Consider the following 19,599-nt stretch of genomic DNA (forward strand, 5'->3'; position numbering starts at 1 on the left):
CAAATAAAACCACCCGATATGTTATTTTCGTTGTTCTAATCGAGAATTCAGAGATATGTAATTAGTTATTGTGATACGGCGGTGCAGGTCAATGCTATTCACCATGCTTCATCAATCTTACCATAATGAAACCTCAAATTTAAAAATTCTTTACATATTGATTGATCGACGAAATCGTGAAATATGTATAAATTGTAATTAGATTATGTATGTATGTATTCATACATGCAATCCCAATTGAATGCACAGGTCTTTTGGCCAAACCTTTTTACCAGTTTTCGTAATTATTATCCATAGCTTTCTATCATACCAAGATGAGTACAAAATTCATATACTTCACGTATAAAATACACGTGGTTAGTTGGATGTAGCCAGAGTTGAATTTTCCATACATGATATCTTACATTTTACATATCCAATTTGTAAATCAGTGAGAAAATGTGAAAAAGTAAGAAACTTTTTAAAGAAACGATACAATCCATTGGATTTGCTTGAAGGATAGTAGAAACCGATATTTGTAACCACAGTTAATACAACCACGAGTATTGTCAAAATCCTGGCATTTCTTCTTTAAAAGGCAAAAAATCCACTTTTACGTCAAAATTTCTCAGTCCGTTTAATGGTGCAATCCAAACACACCAAATCAAATAAATGAACAAATCTCAATCCGTCTATATTTTCTTCTCTCATTTTTCACACACATCACAAATCCTTCAGACAAGAAATGGATGCAAATGAGAATGGGAAGCTGCCTCTGGAAACGCCACACGACCGTCGGGTTAAGCTTTGTTTCAAGGCTCAGGTGCATTCATATTTTCTCTGTTTCATGTATACACACACAATCACGCACATACATACTTACATACATACATTTCGCGTGTTCACATTGTATCTTTGGCCTTTGTTTGTTCTTTGCTCACTGTTATCAATCTTTTATGCATCCACATGTTTGAAAACATATCGCGTATAATCCATCTGTAGAAAGTCTTTATTTTTTAGTTCATATTTAGTTCCAATCATGTACGTATGATTATTTATTTTTTTAAAAAAAGATTGATTTAGTTTTGGAAACGTTTAGGATGGAACTGAAGTGTATTACAAATTTAATGCGGACAGCAAATTACAAAAACTATTGATTACTTATTGTAAAGAAAATAGTTTGGAGCATAAAGATGTGAGGTTCCTGTACAATGGCAAGAGACTCGTTGCTAACCAAACCCCAGCTGAGGTAAATTCAATTTTTTTCAATTTTTTGATGAACCTTAATTTTAATGTAATGAGAATTTACAGCTTGACATGCACGACGAAGACGAAATCGATGTAATGACTCATCAGCATGGAGGTGGGAAAAGAGAAGAACCAATTAAACAAAATTAATTAGTACTAAGTTGTTTTCGTTCGACTCTTCAAAACTTAAATTCCCTTTAATTTTTCGTATGATCCGTATGAATATAAGGCTCTGCTTGTTTTGATCGAATGGTTTTTTTTTAAATGAAAAAATAACTTATAAAATTCACTATTGTATAAGACGAAATCGATGTAATAACTTATAAAATTCACTATTTTTTTATGAATAAACATCAATTAAAAATGGTAGTTAAAAGACTTCAAATCTTATGCAATTGCAAACAAGATTGAATTTCCACAAATGAATTGAACTCCATCCCAACAAATTACTTCAGATGAGGTGGTCTTTTTAATTCAAATATCACCATGAAATAATACTTGCATTATATCTAATGAACAATAAAATTTCAGTAAATTTTGTTAATATGTTCACAACCCTTCCCTATTCTAAAGATTTGACTATTTGAGCTAAAATCTCTTTACAGCAGTAAAATTATAATCAGAACAAAAGTGAACATTAGAGGCCACATATGATAAGATATGAGGGGAACTTATCTCCTAACAGGCGTAAAAATGCTCTGTTTCTCGTCAGAATCAAGAGACGAGCGATAATAAATCAAAGTTACCAGTACTTGGAAGGAATACCATGTGACCCTCTAGCTCAAGCAGGTAGTTGGAGCTTTACGTTGTTTTTCCAGCTGAAACGTTAAAATATGAAAAACAATCACACCTGTGAGATAAATATATGCCACAAGCCTACAACAGCATGGAGTTTTTATTTATTTTTTTTCAAAAAAAAAGAATACCTTTGGAAATAATAGTAGAAGAAACAGCATATAGTAGTGTCTGAACAAGTCCTGAGATTCAAGCTGTTGGAGCAGGAAACAACCAAACTTGGCATCAATGTTTATGCACAACTATTTACTTCATAACAAAATCAAATCATTATTGTGCAGAAACTCTATGTAAATTTTTGTGTGTGTGCAAGCTCAGTTGTGTACTGTGTAAGAGAGTGAGAGAGGCATACTTATCCAGTGAGTATAGTGTGGTTCGGTGAAGTAGCGATAAATCCAGTTCAAAATGTACAATCCTCGGTAGGCTCTGCAATATAAACAACAAGACATAAATTGCTCGCTTTGATTATAGAAATCAACGACTTCTGATAAATCATTAATCAGGGAATAAATTTGGACGGGAGAGAATCATTTCTAAAGGGGAGGAATCAAAAGATTCAACTTCCAAGAGGGGTGAAACTTGGATTTTTCTCAAAAATTGTACAATTGTTGCAAGTATCTAGGTAGAGGTTAGAGACTCCCCTCACCATCACCAACCAGCCAGTTGAGTCTAACTTGATTAGGTGACTCAAACCAAGAATCAATTTACCATCATCAAAAACCCAATCCATACAAAACTACAGATGAACGTCGATCTATAGTTGTCATAAGTGGCAATGTAGAGCTTTAAGTTACCCCAATAGAACAACATATTGTCCAGTCAAGTTGTCGAAGTTTCTTGTTCTCTGTAGCATGACTAGCTGAGGAAGAATAGCAACAGCTTCAAGGTACAAGGAAAATGCCCAAAACAAGGACACTGGCCAAATGGGTCATGTCTCCAGCTAATCTAAAAACATTCATCACTTCAACCTTCTACTCCCCCCCGTCCCTCCTCTCCTACAATAAGCAGAAGAAGCCTTTAGCTTTATTGAGCCCAGAAAACATACCAAATCGATTTTTTTTGGTAACACCACTAGATTTCTTTTTCCCCCTTAAATGGCGAAATAATGGTTTTCTTCTTTTTTTAATTAAATATTAAAAAATTTAGTAACGAGGAGCCGGGTTTTCCAGTCCCGACCCCTTGAAAATGTTAAATAAGAAGCCGGGGGACTTTGCAAAATATCGATAAGCTTTGATTCACACACAGAAAATAAATCGATTAATTTTCTTTGTTGGTATTTTATTTCATTTTTTGTAATTTATATCATTTTTTATTTTAAAAGCCCCAAAGGATGTGGGAAGGAATGGTTAAAACAATAACAAATTGAAAATCACTTTTCTTCGCACATAGAATCGCATTTCTTAATTCAACGCTTTCTGTAATCGCACAAGAAATTAACAGGCATAATTTGGCTTATTTGATTTCACATTTTCTTCTCTTCTAGCTCAAAATTTTTTTTTTCAATTATATGGAGTGGAGGTTTTTTGTAATCACCTTTGTTTTACGCCTCCGTGCAACAAGTGGGGTGGTCCTTAAACAAACGTGGAAATTATGTAGCTTTACAAGGCACACAGAAACAATCAGCACTTGCAGTAGTTTTGTTGCCTCGGACATTCATGAATATAAAAAAATTCCTACATTTTTCCTCTTCCATCCAAATAATTTGTACAGGTCCATGATTCCTCGAGATCCAGTTTCTATATTGTCAGCCTTCATCTAGCTTCCCATTAATGGGAAAAGAACTACTAAATCAAGAATCAGACGGGCCTAAAAAAACCGACAAAAAAAGAAGGCTTCATCTAGCTACCAAAAACCGTGCTAAACAAGTTTAAAAATTATGCATCTACAGCCTACGAGTAGTTTTGAAGGACAAGTGCAATACTTAACAAGAAAGTCACTGGAGACAAGAGTGTCCTAAACAAAGAGTTAGGCGAACTATTAGCTTTGGGGGAATCGGGGGGTACTGTTCCTATGCCCGGTGTGAATCCCCCTCCACTTCCGTATAGAGGTTGTGTTGTTCCGGGTGGTGACCGTGGTTGAAACGTATTAGGAGTTGAGCCTGGTATGGCTGTGCCTCCTGGTGCAATAATCCCTCCCGCAGTGCTGAAAATATGCGAAAAAGATTAACTAAACCACGATAAGGTAAATTTTTCAGAAATTATACTCATACAAATAGGAGTTTCTGCATCACTAGTTCTCTTCATGAAATATAAGTAGCCTTGAAGAGCAACACTATTGACCAGTTATCCTAACGTAAGAACATTATTTATGCAATATGATCAACAAAAGCCATGTCCAACATAGTTGTAAAAATTTCTACGACAGAACAACATGGAATCATGAGAGCAAGTACTAATTAACCAGTGGAAGATGCCGAAGTTAAATCCTACTTAACAAGACAACAATTGCGTGGCCTCGGAAAAAAAGTCGGAGGCAGGAAAATACATTATATAAATGTATTTGCATGAGTACCGGATGCTAAAATGGAAAAACAAGTTAGCCTAAAATAATGGAACTGAACGGTTTTTCCATCGGAAAAACATTCAAACTACTCAGTGTGAGGCAAAAGTCGAGGAGCCTGATTGCGCGAGCTCTAAAGCTTCCTTTCAAGCAGTCCTAGTGCTCAAAGCTGTCATCACCTCGAGATAAAATCTTGAATATAAATTTGTTTAGAGAATCCTCGACTGAATTTCAAATTATGAGTTAAACTTGAGAAATTCTACATCACATACTCTGAGTTTCGTGGGACTTTAAAATTCGTAGTGCTTCTATTTAAGAAGTTGAAGTTATTGTATCATATTCCGCGCAATCTGAGATTAAGCCATAAGATCCCCTTTAGGGTGTTATTAGTTCCTTCCTTCAGAGTTATTAAGGGTATTCTCAATCGCCGAAGGCTCGCAAGGGGGCCCGGGCTCTCCCCAGCTATTCCTCAATCCAATAATTCGTTCCTTCATATACCTCCCCACCAATAGATAGAGAGAAATGGGTACTGGAAATTATTCCTAGAACGCCAAGGTCGCGGCAATAAGGTTTTAAGAAAAAATAGTGACGTCTTGCTTCGACTTTTTCCATTAAATTTTCTATCCACGTGTCTCGTTTGTTCGCCCCAGAAGATACATTCTTCCAAATTCTACATATTTTGACCAACAGGAAATTATGAGGCTTCAAAAATCTCCACAATTAACTGGGCACCGTAGGCAATACAAAAAAAAAAAAAAAAAAAAAAAAAAACAAAAAAAAAACAAAAAGAAAAAGAAAGCAAACGAGCAACTTTCTATAAAGCAACAAGAGGTTCAGAAACCAAAAAGGAAACAAAACAAGGGAAAATACACACCTTGGAGATGATGGATAAACACAAGATCCATAACCTAACCACAAAAAACCAAGAATTAGAACAAAAGAATACGTTGGATAAAACCCAATCGCAATCCTATTTTTTTTTTAAATAAAAAACAGAAATTTTTCTCTACATACTCGTTGTGCATGGAAACAGGTCGCTCCACCTTATAAAAACTAAATAAATTTCAGAATTGCCCAAAACCAAAATAATCTGTATGGCAAAAGAGACGAACTTGGGTCGGTTTGAGCTATGGAGGCAGTGCCAGCAAAAGAACAAGAACCAGGGGCGCTCCCTTTTCGCTGATAATAACTGTTGAAGGCATACGAGGCATGAGCTTGCACCGTGTTCGGTAGATAACAAAGCCCAGAAGATTGGAGTGGAGCACAATCAGCACCACCTCCACATGCATAATCAAGTGCTGTTTGCAAAGCCTGGTCACTGGCGTCACTCCTCGCTACACACCATGTAGCTGCCGCGGAGTGTTCGGCGGCGCTGAACGCTAACACCAACAGCGCCACCACTTTAAACACAGCCACCGCCATGCCTGGTTGGCAAATGCAAGTTAAAGTTTGAGAGAGGAAAAAGGAAGTGAAATGGAGTGGAGAGTTATGTATAAAGAGAGAATCGGGAATAGTTCTTTTTGCTCTCTTTTATTGTTTTGACGATGCTTTTGCTTTGTCTGTTATTATTTTAATATATATTTAAAATTTTAATATTAATGGTTTAGAGTTATCATCAAACGTTTTACAAAATTATTAAACGACATTCTTTTACATATTTTAGACAAGATAAAATTGTTAATATTAATTTGCCTTTGAAGTGAATTTAACTACATTATATTCGAAATACAAGTCCCTGCTGCCTTGAATCACCAGAAAGACGTGTTCCTGACAAACAGCCGAACGATCCAAAGAATTAATCAAGCATTATTAATATAGAAATATAAAATGAATTGTTAATTTTAATTTCGTATTCCAAATATTATTTAATTCCATAAATATGAGAAACCCATTTTCTTATAAATAAAAAACAAACAAAACATAATAGTATAATCGACTGTATAAAATAAGGGATCCCAAAATTAAAATGTTTGCCAACCAAACATATTTACAAAGTAACATCTCAACACGAAGACCTAAAACTCGGGGACAAACCGAACGATTCACTACAAAAGGAAGAATGAAACCAATACCAAAACTTACCGAAACTACTGGCATCCTTTCTTGAATCGTGAAGGAAGGATGCGTGCAATCCATCTCAATACAATCATCACTCGGATAGTTTCACTAAATCGTTAGAATGCCTCAAGCCTCGACACACCATCCAATAAAAAATACTCATCGACCCTCCTGAAGATCTTCAGAAAACACAGCAGTTCTAGATATATTTTCGTTATCCAAGACACTTAAACCTGAGTAATGACCAGATGAAAACATTGACGATGCACCATCAGATTCGAAGGTCGTAGATGACTGCCTAAGATTAGGTACGTTATTGGTATTTACTGTGGCGGAATCCTGATATTCGGTAATATGTTGCACCATTTTGAGGGATTGTACCACTTCTCCCATAGTTGGACGTTGGTTGGCCTCAGGGGCTACACAAGCAGCTGCAATGGTGCAAACCCGAATAAAATCCTCCTTTGGGTACTTACTATCCAGTTTTGGATCAGCAAGTTCTTCCAGTCGATCCTTATCTCTCAGTATTGGCCTTGCCTGTAAACAATATAGCATGAATTGTTTTATTGGAGTTGATCAAGCTTTTTCAAAAAAACCAAATCAATGCACTTTCAGTCAATCGGCAATTTAACTTGAAGAACATAACCCACATAGAGAAAGAACTGACTTCGCATGACGAAATAATAAATAATGCAGATGGATCTTATAAAACGACTAACCAATGTCACAAGGTTCTCTTGGCCTGTGGGTTGTGACATATCTACAGGTTTTCTTCCAGTCAACAGTTCAAGAAGAACCACTCCGTAACTGTAAACATCACTCTTTACCAAAAGGTGACCAGTCATGGCATACTCAGGTGCGACATAACTGTAAAAGATTTGGAATCGTCGAAGTGTTGAATTAAATAAAATAAACCTCGACTTTGGAGAAGACAAAAAAAAAGTGGGGAGACATGGTTAAGAAAAAGACCAACCCAAAAGTTCCCATTACACGGGTGGAAAGGTAGTTAGCCCGACCCTCGGGAGCCTGTTTTGCGAGACCAAAATCAGAAACTTTAGCATGGAAGTTGTTCTCAAGTAATATATTTGACGCCTTAAAATCTCTATGAATTACGCAAGGTTGAGAGTCCTCATGCAAGTAAGCAAGCCCCCTAGCAGCATCAAGAGCAATTTTCATTCTAGTGTCCCAATCAAGTGGGCAGTTTAATCCCAAGGGTCCTGTAACATAAAGCTTCAGCTGAAATGCATCATCTTGAAATTTTGAATAATGTCTATCATCATGAAAAATTACCATGAAGCCATCCCTCAAGACTTCCATTTGGAACTAGCTCGTAACAAAGTAGGTTTTGAGAGGAGTCACGATTACTGTAGTAGCCAACAAGTTTCACCAAGTTACGGTGATGCAGTCTACTAAGGATATCAACCTCAACTAAGAACTCTTTATCCCCTTGTTGTCCACCACTACTGAGCTTCTTTATGGCTACAGGTGTGCCATCACTTAAGGCACCCTTGAAAACCTTCCCAAAGCCACCCTCCCCAAGGATACTAGCAGAAGCAAAGTTATTTGTGGCCTCTTTTAGTTCTTCATATGCGAGAATCCGAGCACTTGTTGGATGGCGAAGAGATCCCCCAGCCGGAATTGTTTCTAGAGTCCTTCGTTTTACTATCACACCATGAAAATAGCAGGTGAGATCCCCAAAAAGATAATTGAAGTCCAGTATTAAAAGGCAGTAGGCAAGGATGACTACGAGTCCTTTAGATAAGTTAAGGGTAGGTTTAGTGATGAAAACAAAAAAGCAAAGGCCTTCATAGTGCTCTGGAAATGTATATTTTATAACTGAATAAAAGAATAGGAGCAAGACCAGAGGAGAAAAGGAAGAAAAAGGAGAAATTTTTCTGGCTTTCAAAATAATTAAACCAAAGAAATATCGGGTATTTGGGTCGAAGACTAATGACATAAAAATCCTACCTTCAAGAAGGAAACATAACAAATATGATGGAAAACTAATCTAAAACGGATCAACCAGGTACGAATTTCAATGCTGTAATACAGAAAAATAAACACTTCACAAACCTGTTTCTTTAGAAGGTTCCACGTTTTTCTCTTTCTGAGATACACACAAACAAACTATAACCATAGAAATGACAGCTATAATCAGGATTAGAGCTCCAATTCCAATGACAATAACTAAACTTGGAGGTTTTTCTCTGTTTGTATTGACTGCTCCAGGAGCTGAAGGAAGCTTAGGTGGTGTTAGGACTGGAGATACAGCAGATAGTGGAGCTGTATTGAAAACAAAATGGTTACTTCCATCAGCAAACTCTTGGTCTACCAAATGTCATAAACAGTCTACCAAATGCTTTATTCCTGGTCAAGCCATCAGCAAAGTTTGAATACCACTAAGAATAGAAGTTTACCACCATTCGGCGTTATATTGCCCCTTATGACAATAGATGCAAAGAAAATATCAATATTTTCAATTTGGACAGTCAATCGCTTTTTTTTCCCTTATGTCATTTGCATGCACCAATCCACAATCAGTGGAAAACCATAAACTGTCAAAAATTTAAAACTTACCGTGAACAAGCAAGCAAGGGTTGATATTAGCACAATAACAACAAACATGAAGTTTACCTTGAAAAGATGCCATGGGTTTGAACCAGGTTATGTTGAGAAGCTGATAATCGCCGACTAAAGCAGGATCTAAATGGACCCTGTGCATCAACAGTGAAGAGTTTATTTTAGTAACTTCACTGGCAGAAAAACTGATGCCAGTTTGTGGAGTGATATCCATCGATATATTAAGTCCAGATGCGCTGACCATATAAAAGTTAATAAGGTCAATCTGTGAAACCAACAAACCAAGTTGCGAAGCAAACTGATTTAGAAAAAGATTCCAATTGGGGTTGGAAGAGACATTCAATAATAGAATATCAAGCTTTAATGGGTAAACACAGTGGCATCCCCGGCTCTCCCGTTTTAGTACTGTGTCTGGTCCACAACAATCTGCCAAAAGGGAAAAAAGGCCCACAATGAAATATTGAATTCAAAAGTGAGGATGAGTGCTGTTGATTACAGAGTATTGCTAGGTATTCAGGACAATCCTTCTTGGTCTCCCAAGCAATAAAAAATAGCTGTCGTTGACTGGCAATAAATAAATTCAATATAAATCGTTCCACAAGAAAATGGAAAAAAGAAGGCCGATCTTACTAGCTATGCTCGGAGAAAGTGGAGGCTGAGATAAACCGGTGGGTATAGTATAAGGTTCAGCTTCAGTTGGTGCAATCTCTGACAGGTGAGGCGCAGGAAGGCTAGTGCTGGCAGGCACTGATCCACTCTTTTCCATTGATGGTTTGGACAGCAAAGAACTAAAATGGGGAGCAGAGATCACAAAATGACCATAGCCAGGTGATTGAGCAGGTGCAACATAAGGACTTGGATGTTTTTTATGGGGTTCCCTGGATAGAGGTAGATTGGCAGGTAGTGGAAGCTCAGGCGTAGCTCGTGCTTCCACAAGAACTCTGGCTGAATACAAATATTCTCTTTCTAATGTATCATATCCTAAATTTGCATCAGTTATGGATATTAAACAACAAAAGAGAATAAATGATTTAAGGACAGACCAACAGCCCTCTTGTAGCAACCCTGCAACACAGAGTACATACAGAATACGTTGAAACATGGTTGCCGAACAACTGCTAAAATGGCGGAAAAATCTAACAGCAGCTAACAATTAACTAAAGCCACTCACAGTATAAAATTAGCACCGACCCAACTTATTTATCATCCCAAATTCATCCAGCAACACTCAATATTGTGTGTGTGTGTGTGTGTGTGTGTGTGTGTGTGTGTGTGTGAGGAACCTTAATTCCAAGAGGGGCCTGCTATTCTCCAAAAATTATACCTACAATAATGAGGAGATGTTTGCATTTGGATTTGCAAACATGACATTTTGTCAAATAAATTGTTATGAAAAATTTAAACCTGGTCGCCCTTCTTTAGGCACAAACCAAATCATCGTGCATTCTAGTCACGAACCATTTTGAAATAACAATCTACCAGTGGAAATCCTTTTATGATCCTCTCCAACAAAAGTAAGAAAAACAGAGTAAAAACTGCTATTTCTTGGACCTTTGCCCAAACACATCTCATCAATTCAATCAAAATGCAAAAATTGCACCGATTTAAGTGAGTGAAACTAAAAATCTTGTGTAGAACTCCAATTTTCGTATTCTATTTTCTCTCATGGAGTACAATACAACAAAAAATGCCCTTATTGCAAAACTAAAGTGGGAACGTTACTTAACTAACATAAAAAGAGGTTCTATAAATAAGGAACAGAATAATAATTCTTAAGTCAGCTCCTAGAAACTAAAGCAAACAGTTACAATTCAAGCAATCAGCAGACATCGATATTGACTATTTATCAAATCTTCATACAATCAGCTCGACTCTTCCTACATTGGCTTGTAAAGGTTGCAAAACAAATTAAACAGAAAATTTCTTGAAAAATGAAAGTAAGAAAATCCGAAGGAGTCACATAAAACACACCGGGAAAGGGCCGCGATTTCACGAAGTGCATCATCAGCACCAAGTAAGAACCGCCCAGATCTACAAAAAACATAATCAAGAAGTAAGAAGGGCGAGATTTCAGTTCACTCCCGAGAAAAATCTGCACCCACACCCTCCAGAATCGAAATCTGCCGACAACAAATTTCTCCCAAATTTCGTTCCAAGCAAACAATTCCTTGGCATATTTCAGCTCCGAAATAAACCCTCGACACAGGAAAAATTAGTAAATATTATATGCTACTGTATCTATCGTTCACTTCAGATCTCAGCTATCAGAGTACTCTGCTGAAATTTTTCTTTTCATGGGTGGCGTGTAGGGTAAGGTGGGGTTCCGCTTTTTCCACAATAGTATATTATCGTAATGTGAGACTAACGTGCGCCATTGACGGGGGAGGAGGTGACGTCAGTCACGTCAACCTTTGAGAGTCAGGAAAAGGAGTTTGGGGGATTTTTAAAATATCATGTGGCGTCGGTGCACAGCGGATCACTACTCGCTTTGACGGCGAGTCGTTACTGAGCCGTTAACCCCATCTCCTGTAACTTTCTTTTATCCACCACTCTCCTGTTTTTTTTTAAAAATATTAATTAGCGCACACATATAGTTTTGTACAAATTCATATTATTATATTATTATGTGTGAGATTTTTAAAAAAATTATTAGGTAAGACATTAAAATATTTAATTTCATAATTATATTTTTATCTTATTAAAAACCTACTCAAGTCATTCCATATTTTACATTGAAACAAATTTAAACAAAATTTTCTTTTAAATCGAAAAACTCTTTTAAATTGAAAATAATTTCGTGTTAATTGTTTATTATTATTTGATCAAATTAAAAATAATACGAATACATGTAATATGTGTGCATCTTTTACTAGTAATATAATATTAAAGGGTTGAGTTGGAGAATTAATATGAAATAAAAAATTTTAAACGCAAAAATTGCTACTTTGGTTATATAATTTTGGCATTGTGAGATTTTGATCTATGTGTGTTATTTTTATTTTTTGTAAATTTTTTTCGTGATACAGTGTTGATTTGAGATTGACTGAGTCGCTCAAATATTCAACATTATCGATTAAAAATAACAAAAAATTACAGAAAATTAAAATATAAATGACTGAGATTCAATATTGACATCATAAGAAAGTAAAATTGTAAAGGGAAATTATAATTTTCCTTTTAAAAAATGAAATCATAAAACTGAAAGTATTTTAAAAAATTGAAATTTATCATTTTGGTCTTGTTTATTTGTCATTTGTATGTTTTGTATGTTGTTAAATTCTTAATTTTTGCCTATTATTTTTTTGGGTTTTTTTTTACAATTTTGGTCCTTTTATGATGTATCTAGGTTGTGACGCCTAACAAAGAATATTTAGGACAATATGTTCACGATCTCAACATCACATCAACTAAAAAAACTAAAATTATCAAAATTGAAAGACATGTAACTAACACTGAAATTAAAAATAGACAAACAAACATACAGATGATGTAATTTGATATAGTATGTAAATTTAAATAAAAAAAGAGTATTTGTTGTCGAAAATCTTGGCTTCTTTAAAACTAATATATTGTATGTAAATTTATTTATTTGGAACAATCCGTACAGTTACATATGATGTAATTTGATATAGTTTTTAGACTGTTCTATATTGTGAACTTAAATATGCCACTTATGCTACATCTAATTAATGATTTTAAAACATTCATATAAAGTAAGAAATGTTGATTTTAGTGAAAATTGAATTTTTATCATATATTTTTGTCTATTTGCGAGTTTGATTATTACATTATTTAATTTTTTTTTTGTCATATATTTTTGTGTTTTGTCGCAATTTTAGTATTTTCCCAACGTGACACTGATGTGAATAACAATAACGTGTGTAATGTCATATCTAACATAGTAACATTCAAAAAAAATTAAGATTGTCAAAATAAGAAAATACAAGACTAAAACTGAAATTTGATAACATAGATGATCAAAATCGAAAAAAAAACAAATATACAAGACAAAAATTGTAATTTTGCCTATTGGACTTGCTGTTTTCCGAGATCGAAAGCCATGCATTTAGCTTAAGACCATTTTATGAAAAAAAAAAAAAAATTAATTAATTAATTCATAATTTCCAAACTAGAGTTTTTTAAAAAAGGATTTAAGGGGGAGTGAAATATTCGTGAATATACAACACATAAAAATTGATGAATCAATCATGAATATAAATATTTAAATTTTAACTAATAGAAATGTAGCTGGAGCATATCAATTTTCTTGGCTCGGTAGTGTCACAATCCCTTAATTGCGAATACATATTTGACTGACTACAATAAATAAGATCACACCAAATCAAATTAATAAAACAAAAACATAGCAATTAATGATCAGAACCAAATCCACGAAACATTTTTGCAAATCCATTCCGTGCATAATGGATATATAATAAATACAATATGATCGTACGTCCAATAAAACAAGATAATATAATCGAAAAGTGTATTGAACAAAGACGAAGGAGACAAGTCTATCAATATGTTTGGTAAAATGGAGAAGTACTGATATTCAAATTACGAGTGTGATCATATAATTTTTAATTTATATATGTATATCATTGTTTCTTGATAGATTTAGTTTATTTATTGTTTAATTTATTTCACATTATATTCTCTGCATGCTTATACATGAAATTTTGTATTTTATATTTGTTAATAGAGACAAGTAAAGAGTTGTTGTTTATCTACTATGCTATCCCGAAGGTGTTTTCGAAGCAAATATTTGAGTTTATTGACTCTTCGTATATATTTGATAGAAAAAATAAACAAAATACTCAATAAAATATGGATCACATACTAATTAAACATCTCATATAGCCGGTGAGATGTAAACGTAAACTTTTGATTCGCAAAGCTACGATCTATAGGTTAGATCCACATCCGAGGAAGAATAAAAGCGTCGAAAAACGTCACTTATGCTGCATATTTAGTGTTTTGGCTTGAGAAAATGGAAATCATCAAACACCATAGTAAGATCCGTCAATCGAATGGGGAACGAGCAAAACATATCTCGAGAAAACGGGAAGATGGCAAAGATTAGAGATGGAGATGGAGATGGAGATGGAGATGGAGAGATGTGGTTGATTGAGATTAATAAATCCCATGGAAATTTTGGAGTTACGGTTGAAGGCATTGAGTTTAGGCCCATGGGAAAATGGTTTAATATTTTTTTTCATTTCTTACGATTTGGATGAAATATATATTGTAATAATAGTTGTAAACTTTAATATGCACTATATATCTTGGATTCTCAAGGCTAATCAAAGCGTATCATTTTGATCGTTTTCAATACTTTATACGAAATAGGAGCTATACCCTTTTCTAACCTAGTTGAGTTTGCCTACTCATGTTGTGATCATGCTCAAATATATTCAAGTTACATTCAATTTTGATGATACCGATATTTTATTTTGGGTTTGTTTTAGAGAATGGGTCTTCAAATCTTCGCAGTTGAGTGAATCAGGTCGACGCTATGAGGTCGGTACATACATAAATATGATTAGGGGTGTCAGAGAGTTTTTCGGCTTGACCGCCCTTGTACTTGAGCTAGTTTGGAGAACAAAATTAAGAGTGAGATATAATATTAATAAGTGAGCAAGATAATTTCAGTGAATAAAATCGTAAGCTAATATCTGATATTTATAGAGGCAAGAAGAGTTAAATTCTTGTTAAGATAAAACTTTATCTAAGAAAAGAGCCATCATACAATGAAATTCAGTAAGACTAAGTGACCACGACGACTATAACTCCTAACTACGACTCTTGTCTCATCTCGAAAAGATTTGATCGATCCCATATTTATCGGAGTTTCTCATTTATCGACACAGATAGTCTCCATATTTCCTAACTCCGTCCCATTAATGAGCTCGAACTTCTAGGCTCACGTTACTATATTGTTGGGTTCCATAGTAGACCCTTGATCGACAATGAAGCCTGAGCCAATTTTAAAATGAATTTGGATCTGTCCAGATTTGTCAATTTTCGAGATATCAAATTTTATATTAATTGATCAATTAATTCTAATAAGATAGCATTAAAATAAATAAATAAATAAGGTTCAATTACGAACACAAATGCTCAATGATAATCAACCTTATATATAATGTTGCATGTTTAAATTACAAGTTACAGCGGAATTAATATTTAATGGCCACCACCAAAACCTCCACCACCACCAAAGCCGCCTCCACCTCCTACTCCTCCGCCACCACCAAAGCCAAAACCTCCGCCACCTCCACCACCGAAACCCCCCCCACCTCCTAGACCTCCACCCCCACCGGCACCACCTCCGAATCCACCGCCACCACCAAGTCCACCCCCTCCACCCAAACCGCCACCGGATCCACCTCCTAGTCCACCACCAGCACCGCCACCGACACCTCCACCACCACCAGTACCGCCACCGAGACCTCCACCTAATCCACCTCCTGCGCCACCACCAAGTCCACCGCCGTGACCAATCCCACCACCTAAACCTCCACCACCACCTAGTCCACCACCGGCACCTCCACCTAATCCGCCACCATGGCCAATCCCACCACCAGATCCACCTCCTAGACCAGCACCACCACCTAGCCCCCCGCCATGACCAATTCCACCACCTATACCGCCGCCATGTCCTAGACCACCACCAGCTCCACCTCCTAGACCAGCACCACCACCTAGCCCCCCTCCGTGACCAATTCCACCACCTAGGCCACCACCGTGTCCTAGTCCACCACCAGCTCCTCCTCCTAGACCAGCACCTCCACCCAGTCCCCCTCCGTGACCAATTCCACCACCTAGTCCACCACCGTGTCCTAGTCCACCACCAGCTCCTCCTCCTAGACCAACACCTCCTCCCAGTCCCCCTCCATGACCAATTCCACCACCTAGGCCACCACCAGCTCCTCCTCCTAGACCAGCACCTCCACCCAGTCCCCCTCCATGACCAATTCCACCACCTAGGCCACCGCCATGTCCTAGTCCACCACCAGCTCCTCCTCCTAGACCAGCACCTCCACCCAGTCCCCCTCCATTACCAATTCCACCACCCAGGCCACTGCCCCCACCCAGACCACCACCGCCACCGAACCCTCCACCACCACCTAGACCACCCCCAACCCCTATAGGAATAGGTTTGCGCAACAATGGTGGCCTTAAGAAAGGCCTGGGCAGAAAAGGCTTTGGCAAGAAAGGCATAGGCAACAACTTTTCATCATCATAACCTCCGTCGACATCACCAAAAACAACACTATCAGAAACCAAAACCAGCAAACAGAAACCCACAAATGCACGAGAAAACCCACTCATCATTTGTTACCAAACGAAACCTGATCTCCACACAAATACACGATCATTCATTTAAGGGAGTATTTATACTGAAAATACATGCATCAAACCACATGGTAGGTCCTCTGCAACTCCATTTGCCCGACTTTAATGCAGTAAATGTATGCTGCTATGTGATCGGGCAATAGATTTAATATTTTCCAACCGTCGCCTGTTTTCAGACTCGCGAATATCGGCACAATTATAATTACTTTTAGCATTATTAATTCTTCCATTCTTGATTTCCGTAATTAATTAGTCGCCTGCATTAACTACTCATCGTTATCCACAGTTTTATTCTCGTTATTTATTTTTCAAAAGCTGATCATTTTCAGTGAAATTAAATGATCACAAATAATCGTATTCCGCCTCATAAATACTTGAACCAAATGATGTCATTTGAACTGCGAGGCATTTATTTCCTTTAGCTTCTATCAGTGGCTCACAGCTCAGACGCGTGATTAATAAAGAACACTTGACTTTCTGTACGTGCGCAAGGCTACATGAACATCGTTGTGTTCTTGGGGAAATTTGTAAAATAATCTTCATCAACCAAGGTTAAAAAACAAAATTCACGGTGTTTCACTAATGCATGCATGATATTCCTTGAATTAAAATTAAAAATGAAGTTCATTGTACACATATATTTATACAAGTAATGATATTTATTGTTTTTAATCATTGATTAACTAAATAGCATTGGTGATTTAACATATAAATACATTTGGAATCAATTATAGGAAAGAAAGCTCTATAGCTACAACTAATCTTCATAATTTCTTGTTGTAATTCGATAACACAACACCAAATCTTTCGGATCGATGCAATGCAAAATGTTGGAGATGAAATCTAAATAAATTTAAAATTATAAGAAAAATAAACAATAATAAAACCATATTCTGTTAAATTGTACTTGTTATCTATATAATTTTAGATAATTATTAATTTATGATAATGACATGATCATAAGTTGATATAAGAATCAAAATTACCATCTTATTAATTTATTGAAATTATTAATTTAATATAGAAAAAATATTATTTTAGAGACTTTTAATTAACTCTATTTAATTTGTACTATTTTCGTAAAATTGTTTACTAATTTATCTTTCATTAATACACGCACCAACTTTTGGAATCTATACATCCCTATGTATGAATTATGTAGGATGTATTAAATGTATTAATTTTGATTGATCCTCTATGATATCAATGGTAACTTAAAACCTGCCAGAAGAAAATGGCCTACGCACCACATTTTTTCTTTTCCAGAAAAACAACTGCATAAATGAAAACTGAGAAATACCATCCTCCTAGCAAAGAGTTCCTCAGCTCCAAATATATAACATTTCTGCATAGCTTCAACTAATTTATTAATTATTAGATAAACAACAAATATATAATTAATTAGATAATTAGGTATACAAAATTAAGAATCTTATTACATGCATGTATAATTAATTATTAATGACCGAGTCCAGTTTTTTCGAGCTTATCGACAACTCTAGCTTGATGGGCGGAAGACATTGACCCCCATACCCAGAATTATGATTGCAAAAGCCACAACAAAATACAGAAGACGATTATTAGTCGATTCCAGTGGCTTGTTCTTGGTAGCTGTAACAGAGCCTGAGGATGCAGCACTTATCGCTTTCGACTTTGTTTCATGGTTTGATGGATCGAACTCTCCAACGTAGAATTCGTCTAACATCAACCTAGCCGCGCTGCCGTGGCCTACATCCTCGAATTCTTCACTCGCATCCTTACCTGAAAAATTATATGATCTTCATGTTATATTTCATATCCAAAAAGTTGAGATATTAATTAAGAAAAAATAAATATGTAGTTGAAATTAATTATATGATTTCCAATATATCGTTGCATATATACCTGCTGATTCCAATAAGACTTCATCGCCACCAGGATGCTCGCTCAGGAAGTTCGTTACGTTGTAAACCTGTATCCACAGTAATTACGAAAGAATTTTCAAACAAATCATTTATAAATCCCAATAAATTGGTTGATCGAAGAAGGTCAACGGTGGAAGATTGTGAGACGAATTCTTTGACTGCTTGCTTAACTGTAGAATCAAACGCTGGAAACTTAAATCCTTAATTTTAATCATATAAAATTATAAATGCTCAAACGTCACAATTATTATACCCCAATGTTAACTTAGAACAATTTTTACAAAATATGTTTCTGAACGAGAGAAAAATTGTTCCACTCAACTCAATAATAGTTGATAACGATTCAATAAGAATTTTTGCGGAAGCAAGACTGACCGAAGAGCTAAGGAAGGATATACAATAACCCGATTTTACGCCAAAGTTTGTTGAATATATTTTGTATGGAAGAAATAATTAATTTCTTCAATAGCTCAAGAAGTAAATTAAAATCATAAACTTCAGCCATCCATCACATAAAAAATGGATCCAAGAATCGAAAAATCAATCAAAAGTTAGTGGAAAAGGGAAATAATTTACAAAGAACCTTAGAATTAATGATGACCCAGCAATCTTCACAAGTGTTATGAACGGAAACGTCAGAATAGCTAAGTAGTACTTTGCTTGCAGAAGCCATTGTTTTCCTTCTTACAATCTTATATAAATGATAGCCTCTCAATAGAAATAAAAAAATTCACGAAATTATTTGATCTTCTGAATTAGAAATCTATACTTATATATATTAAACAAATCGTTGAATGCTACAAATCTTGGAATTATTATTCGATTAATAAGTTTAACAATATTTTATGTATTGTCACATAAATTATACATGGGTGGACTCTCCAAGAAATGGACTTTTATATAAATATCGATTTCCTTTTATTTACGAAATACCCGTTTGAGAACTTTTGTGATTATTTTTTAGAGTAGATGCTGTGTGTGATTAGGTCGTCATGATTCACGAGACATAAACATATGTAAACATTAATTGTATTATTATTAGTATAATAATTATATGAATTTAAGATTTGAAATATATAATTTATTATAATCGAGATGCCTTGAGTTGTACATGTTTATGGGGATACTCTAAATCTAGATTCTGTTTGGCGGCATTTTCTTATTCAATTAACAA

General features: G+C 35.6%; 5 protein-coding genes and 1 long non-coding RNA gene across 8 annotated transcripts; 1 reads left to right on the forward strand and 5 right to left on the reverse strand.

Moving 5' to 3' along the window:
- The first annotated feature begins 446 nt into the window (after positions 1-446).
- On the forward strand, positions 447-1,451 carry LOC140978708 (small ubiquitin-related modifier 2-like). Its single transcript, XM_073443914.1, has 3 exons — positions 447-802; positions 1,079-1,228; positions 1,291-1,451. The coding sequence occupies exons 1-3, from the start codon at positions 725-727 to the stop codon at positions 1,375-1,377; spliced, it is 315 nt and encodes a 104-aa protein (XP_073300015.1). The 5' UTR covers positions 447-724; the 3' UTR covers positions 1,378-1,451.
- Positions 1,452-1,690: 239 nt separating this feature from the next.
- LOC140978852 (uncharacterized) lies at positions 1,691-3,170 on the reverse strand. The gene is made up of 3 exons (XR_012175643.1): positions 2,375-3,170; positions 2,154-2,216; positions 1,691-2,045 (listed from the first exon to the last, which is right to left on the reverse strand). It is a non-coding gene; the product is annotated as an uncharacterized lncRNA (long non-coding RNA).
- Positions 3,171-3,861: 691 nt separating this feature from the next.
- LOC140978851 (PLASMODESMATA CALLOSE-BINDING PROTEIN 1-like) lies at positions 3,862-6,004 on the reverse strand. Its single transcript, XM_073444085.1, has 3 exons — positions 5,634-6,004; positions 5,396-5,429; positions 3,862-4,164 (listed from the first exon to the last, which is right to left on the reverse strand). The coding sequence occupies exons 1-3, from the start codon at positions 5,941-5,943 to the stop codon at positions 3,912-3,914; spliced, it is 597 nt and encodes a 198-aa protein (XP_073300186.1). The 5' UTR covers positions 5,944-6,004; the 3' UTR covers positions 3,862-3,911.
- A 438-nt stretch (positions 6,005-6,442) lies between these two features.
- LOC140978504 (uncharacterized) lies at positions 6,443-11,560 on the reverse strand. The gene is made up of 8 exons (XM_073443620.1): positions 11,131-11,560; positions 9,790-10,224; positions 9,214-9,585; positions 8,653-8,862; positions 7,870-8,241; positions 7,553-7,796; positions 7,299-7,446; positions 6,443-7,116 (listed from the first exon to the last, which is right to left on the reverse strand). Exons 1-8 carry the CDS (start codon positions 11,201-11,203, stop codon positions 6,739-6,741), a joined length of 2,232 nt encoding a protein of 743 aa, XP_073299721.1. The 5' UTR covers positions 11,204-11,560; the 3' UTR covers positions 6,443-6,738.
- Positions 11,561-15,285: 3,725 nt separating this feature from the next.
- Positions 15,286-16,735, reverse strand: LOC140978847 (uncharacterized). Of its 3 annotated transcripts, none has more exons than XM_073444079.1 (2): positions 16,077-16,735; positions 15,286-16,022 (listed from the first exon to the last, which is right to left on the reverse strand). In XM_073444079.1, the coding sequence occupies exons 1-2, from the start codon at positions 16,498-16,500 to the stop codon at positions 15,349-15,351; spliced, it is 1,098 nt and encodes a 365-aa protein (XP_073300180.1). In that variant the 5' UTR covers positions 16,501-16,735; the 3' UTR covers positions 15,286-15,348. The 3 variants fall into 3 exon arrangements, with proteins under 3 accessions (XP_073300180.1, XP_073300181.1, XP_073300179.1); XM_073444080.1 differs by having other exon boundaries at positions 15,286-15,932; positions 16,077-16,734; XM_073444078.1 differs by having other exon boundaries at positions 15,286-16,734.
- Positions 16,736-17,979: 1,244 nt separating this feature from the next.
- Positions 17,980-19,214, reverse strand: LOC140979701 (cytochrome B5-like). Its single transcript, XM_073445235.1, has 3 exons — positions 19,009-19,214; positions 18,406-18,472; positions 17,980-18,282 (listed from the first exon to the last, which is right to left on the reverse strand). The coding sequence occupies exons 1-3, from the start codon at positions 19,096-19,098 to the stop codon at positions 18,020-18,022; spliced, it is 420 nt and encodes a 139-aa protein (XP_073301336.1). The 5' UTR covers positions 19,099-19,214; the 3' UTR covers positions 17,980-18,019.
- Positions 19,215-19,599: the final 385 nt, after the last annotated feature.

Source organism: Primulina huaijiensis, chromosome 6 (assembly GCF_012295235.1).
Source record: "Primulina huaijiensis isolate GDHJ02 chromosome 6, ASM1229523v2, whole genome shotgun sequence".
Classification (NCBI taxonomy): domain Eukaryota; kingdom Viridiplantae; phylum Streptophyta; class Magnoliopsida; order Lamiales; family Gesneriaceae; genus Primulina; species Primulina huaijiensis.

Coding starts and splice junctions, on each gene's coding strand:
- LOC140978847 (XM_073444078.1), bottom strand. CDS start 16,500: ATGATGAGTGGGTTTTCTCGTGCATTTGTGGGTTTCTGTTTGCTGGTT.
- LOC140979701 (XM_073445235.1), bottom strand. CDS start 19,098: ATGGCTTCTGCAAGCAAAGTACTACTTAGCTATTCTGACGTTTCCGTT. Junction 18,473..19,008: donor GGGTCATCATTAATTCTAAG/GTTCTTTGTAAA, acceptor CTGTGGATACAG/GTTTACAACGTAACGAACTT. Junction 18,283..18,405: donor AGTCTTATTGGAATCAGCAG/GTATATATGCAA, acceptor ATAATTTTTCAG/GTAAGGATGCGAGTGAAGAA.
- LOC140978504 (XM_073443620.1), bottom strand. CDS start 11,203: ATGTTTTTTGTAGATCTGGGCGGTTCTTACTTGGTGCTGATGATGCAC. Junction 9,586..9,789: donor ACTTTCTCCGAGCATAGCTA/GTAAGATCGGCC, acceptor CCCTTTTGGCAG/ATTGTTGTGGACCAGACACA. Junction 8,242..8,652: donor GGAACCTTCTAAAGAAACAG/GTTTGTGAAGTG, acceptor ATGGTGTGATAG/TAAAACGAAGGACTCTAGAA.
- LOC140978708 (XM_073443914.1), top strand. CDS start 725: ATGGATGCAAATGAGAATGGGAAGCTGCCTCTGGAAACGCCACACGAC. Junction 803..1,078: donor AGCTTTGTTTCAAGGCTCAG/GTGCATTCATAT, acceptor GGAAACGTTTAG/GATGGAACTGAAGTGTATTA. Junction 1,229..1,290: donor CTAACCAAACCCCAGCTGAG/GTAAATTCAATT, acceptor GAGAATTTACAG/CTTGACATGCACGACGAAGA.
- LOC140978851 (XM_073444085.1), bottom strand. CDS start 5,943: ATGGCGGTGGCTGTGTTTAAAGTGGTGGCGCTGTTGGTGTTAGCGTTC. Junction 5,430..5,633: donor CATAGCTCAAACCGACCCAA/GTTCGTCTCTTT, acceptor TTTTGTGGTTAG/GTTATGGATCTTGTGTTTAT. Junction 4,165..5,395: donor GTTTATCCATCATCTCCAAG/GTGTGTATTTTC, acceptor GCATATTTTCAG/CACTGCGGGAGGGATTATTG.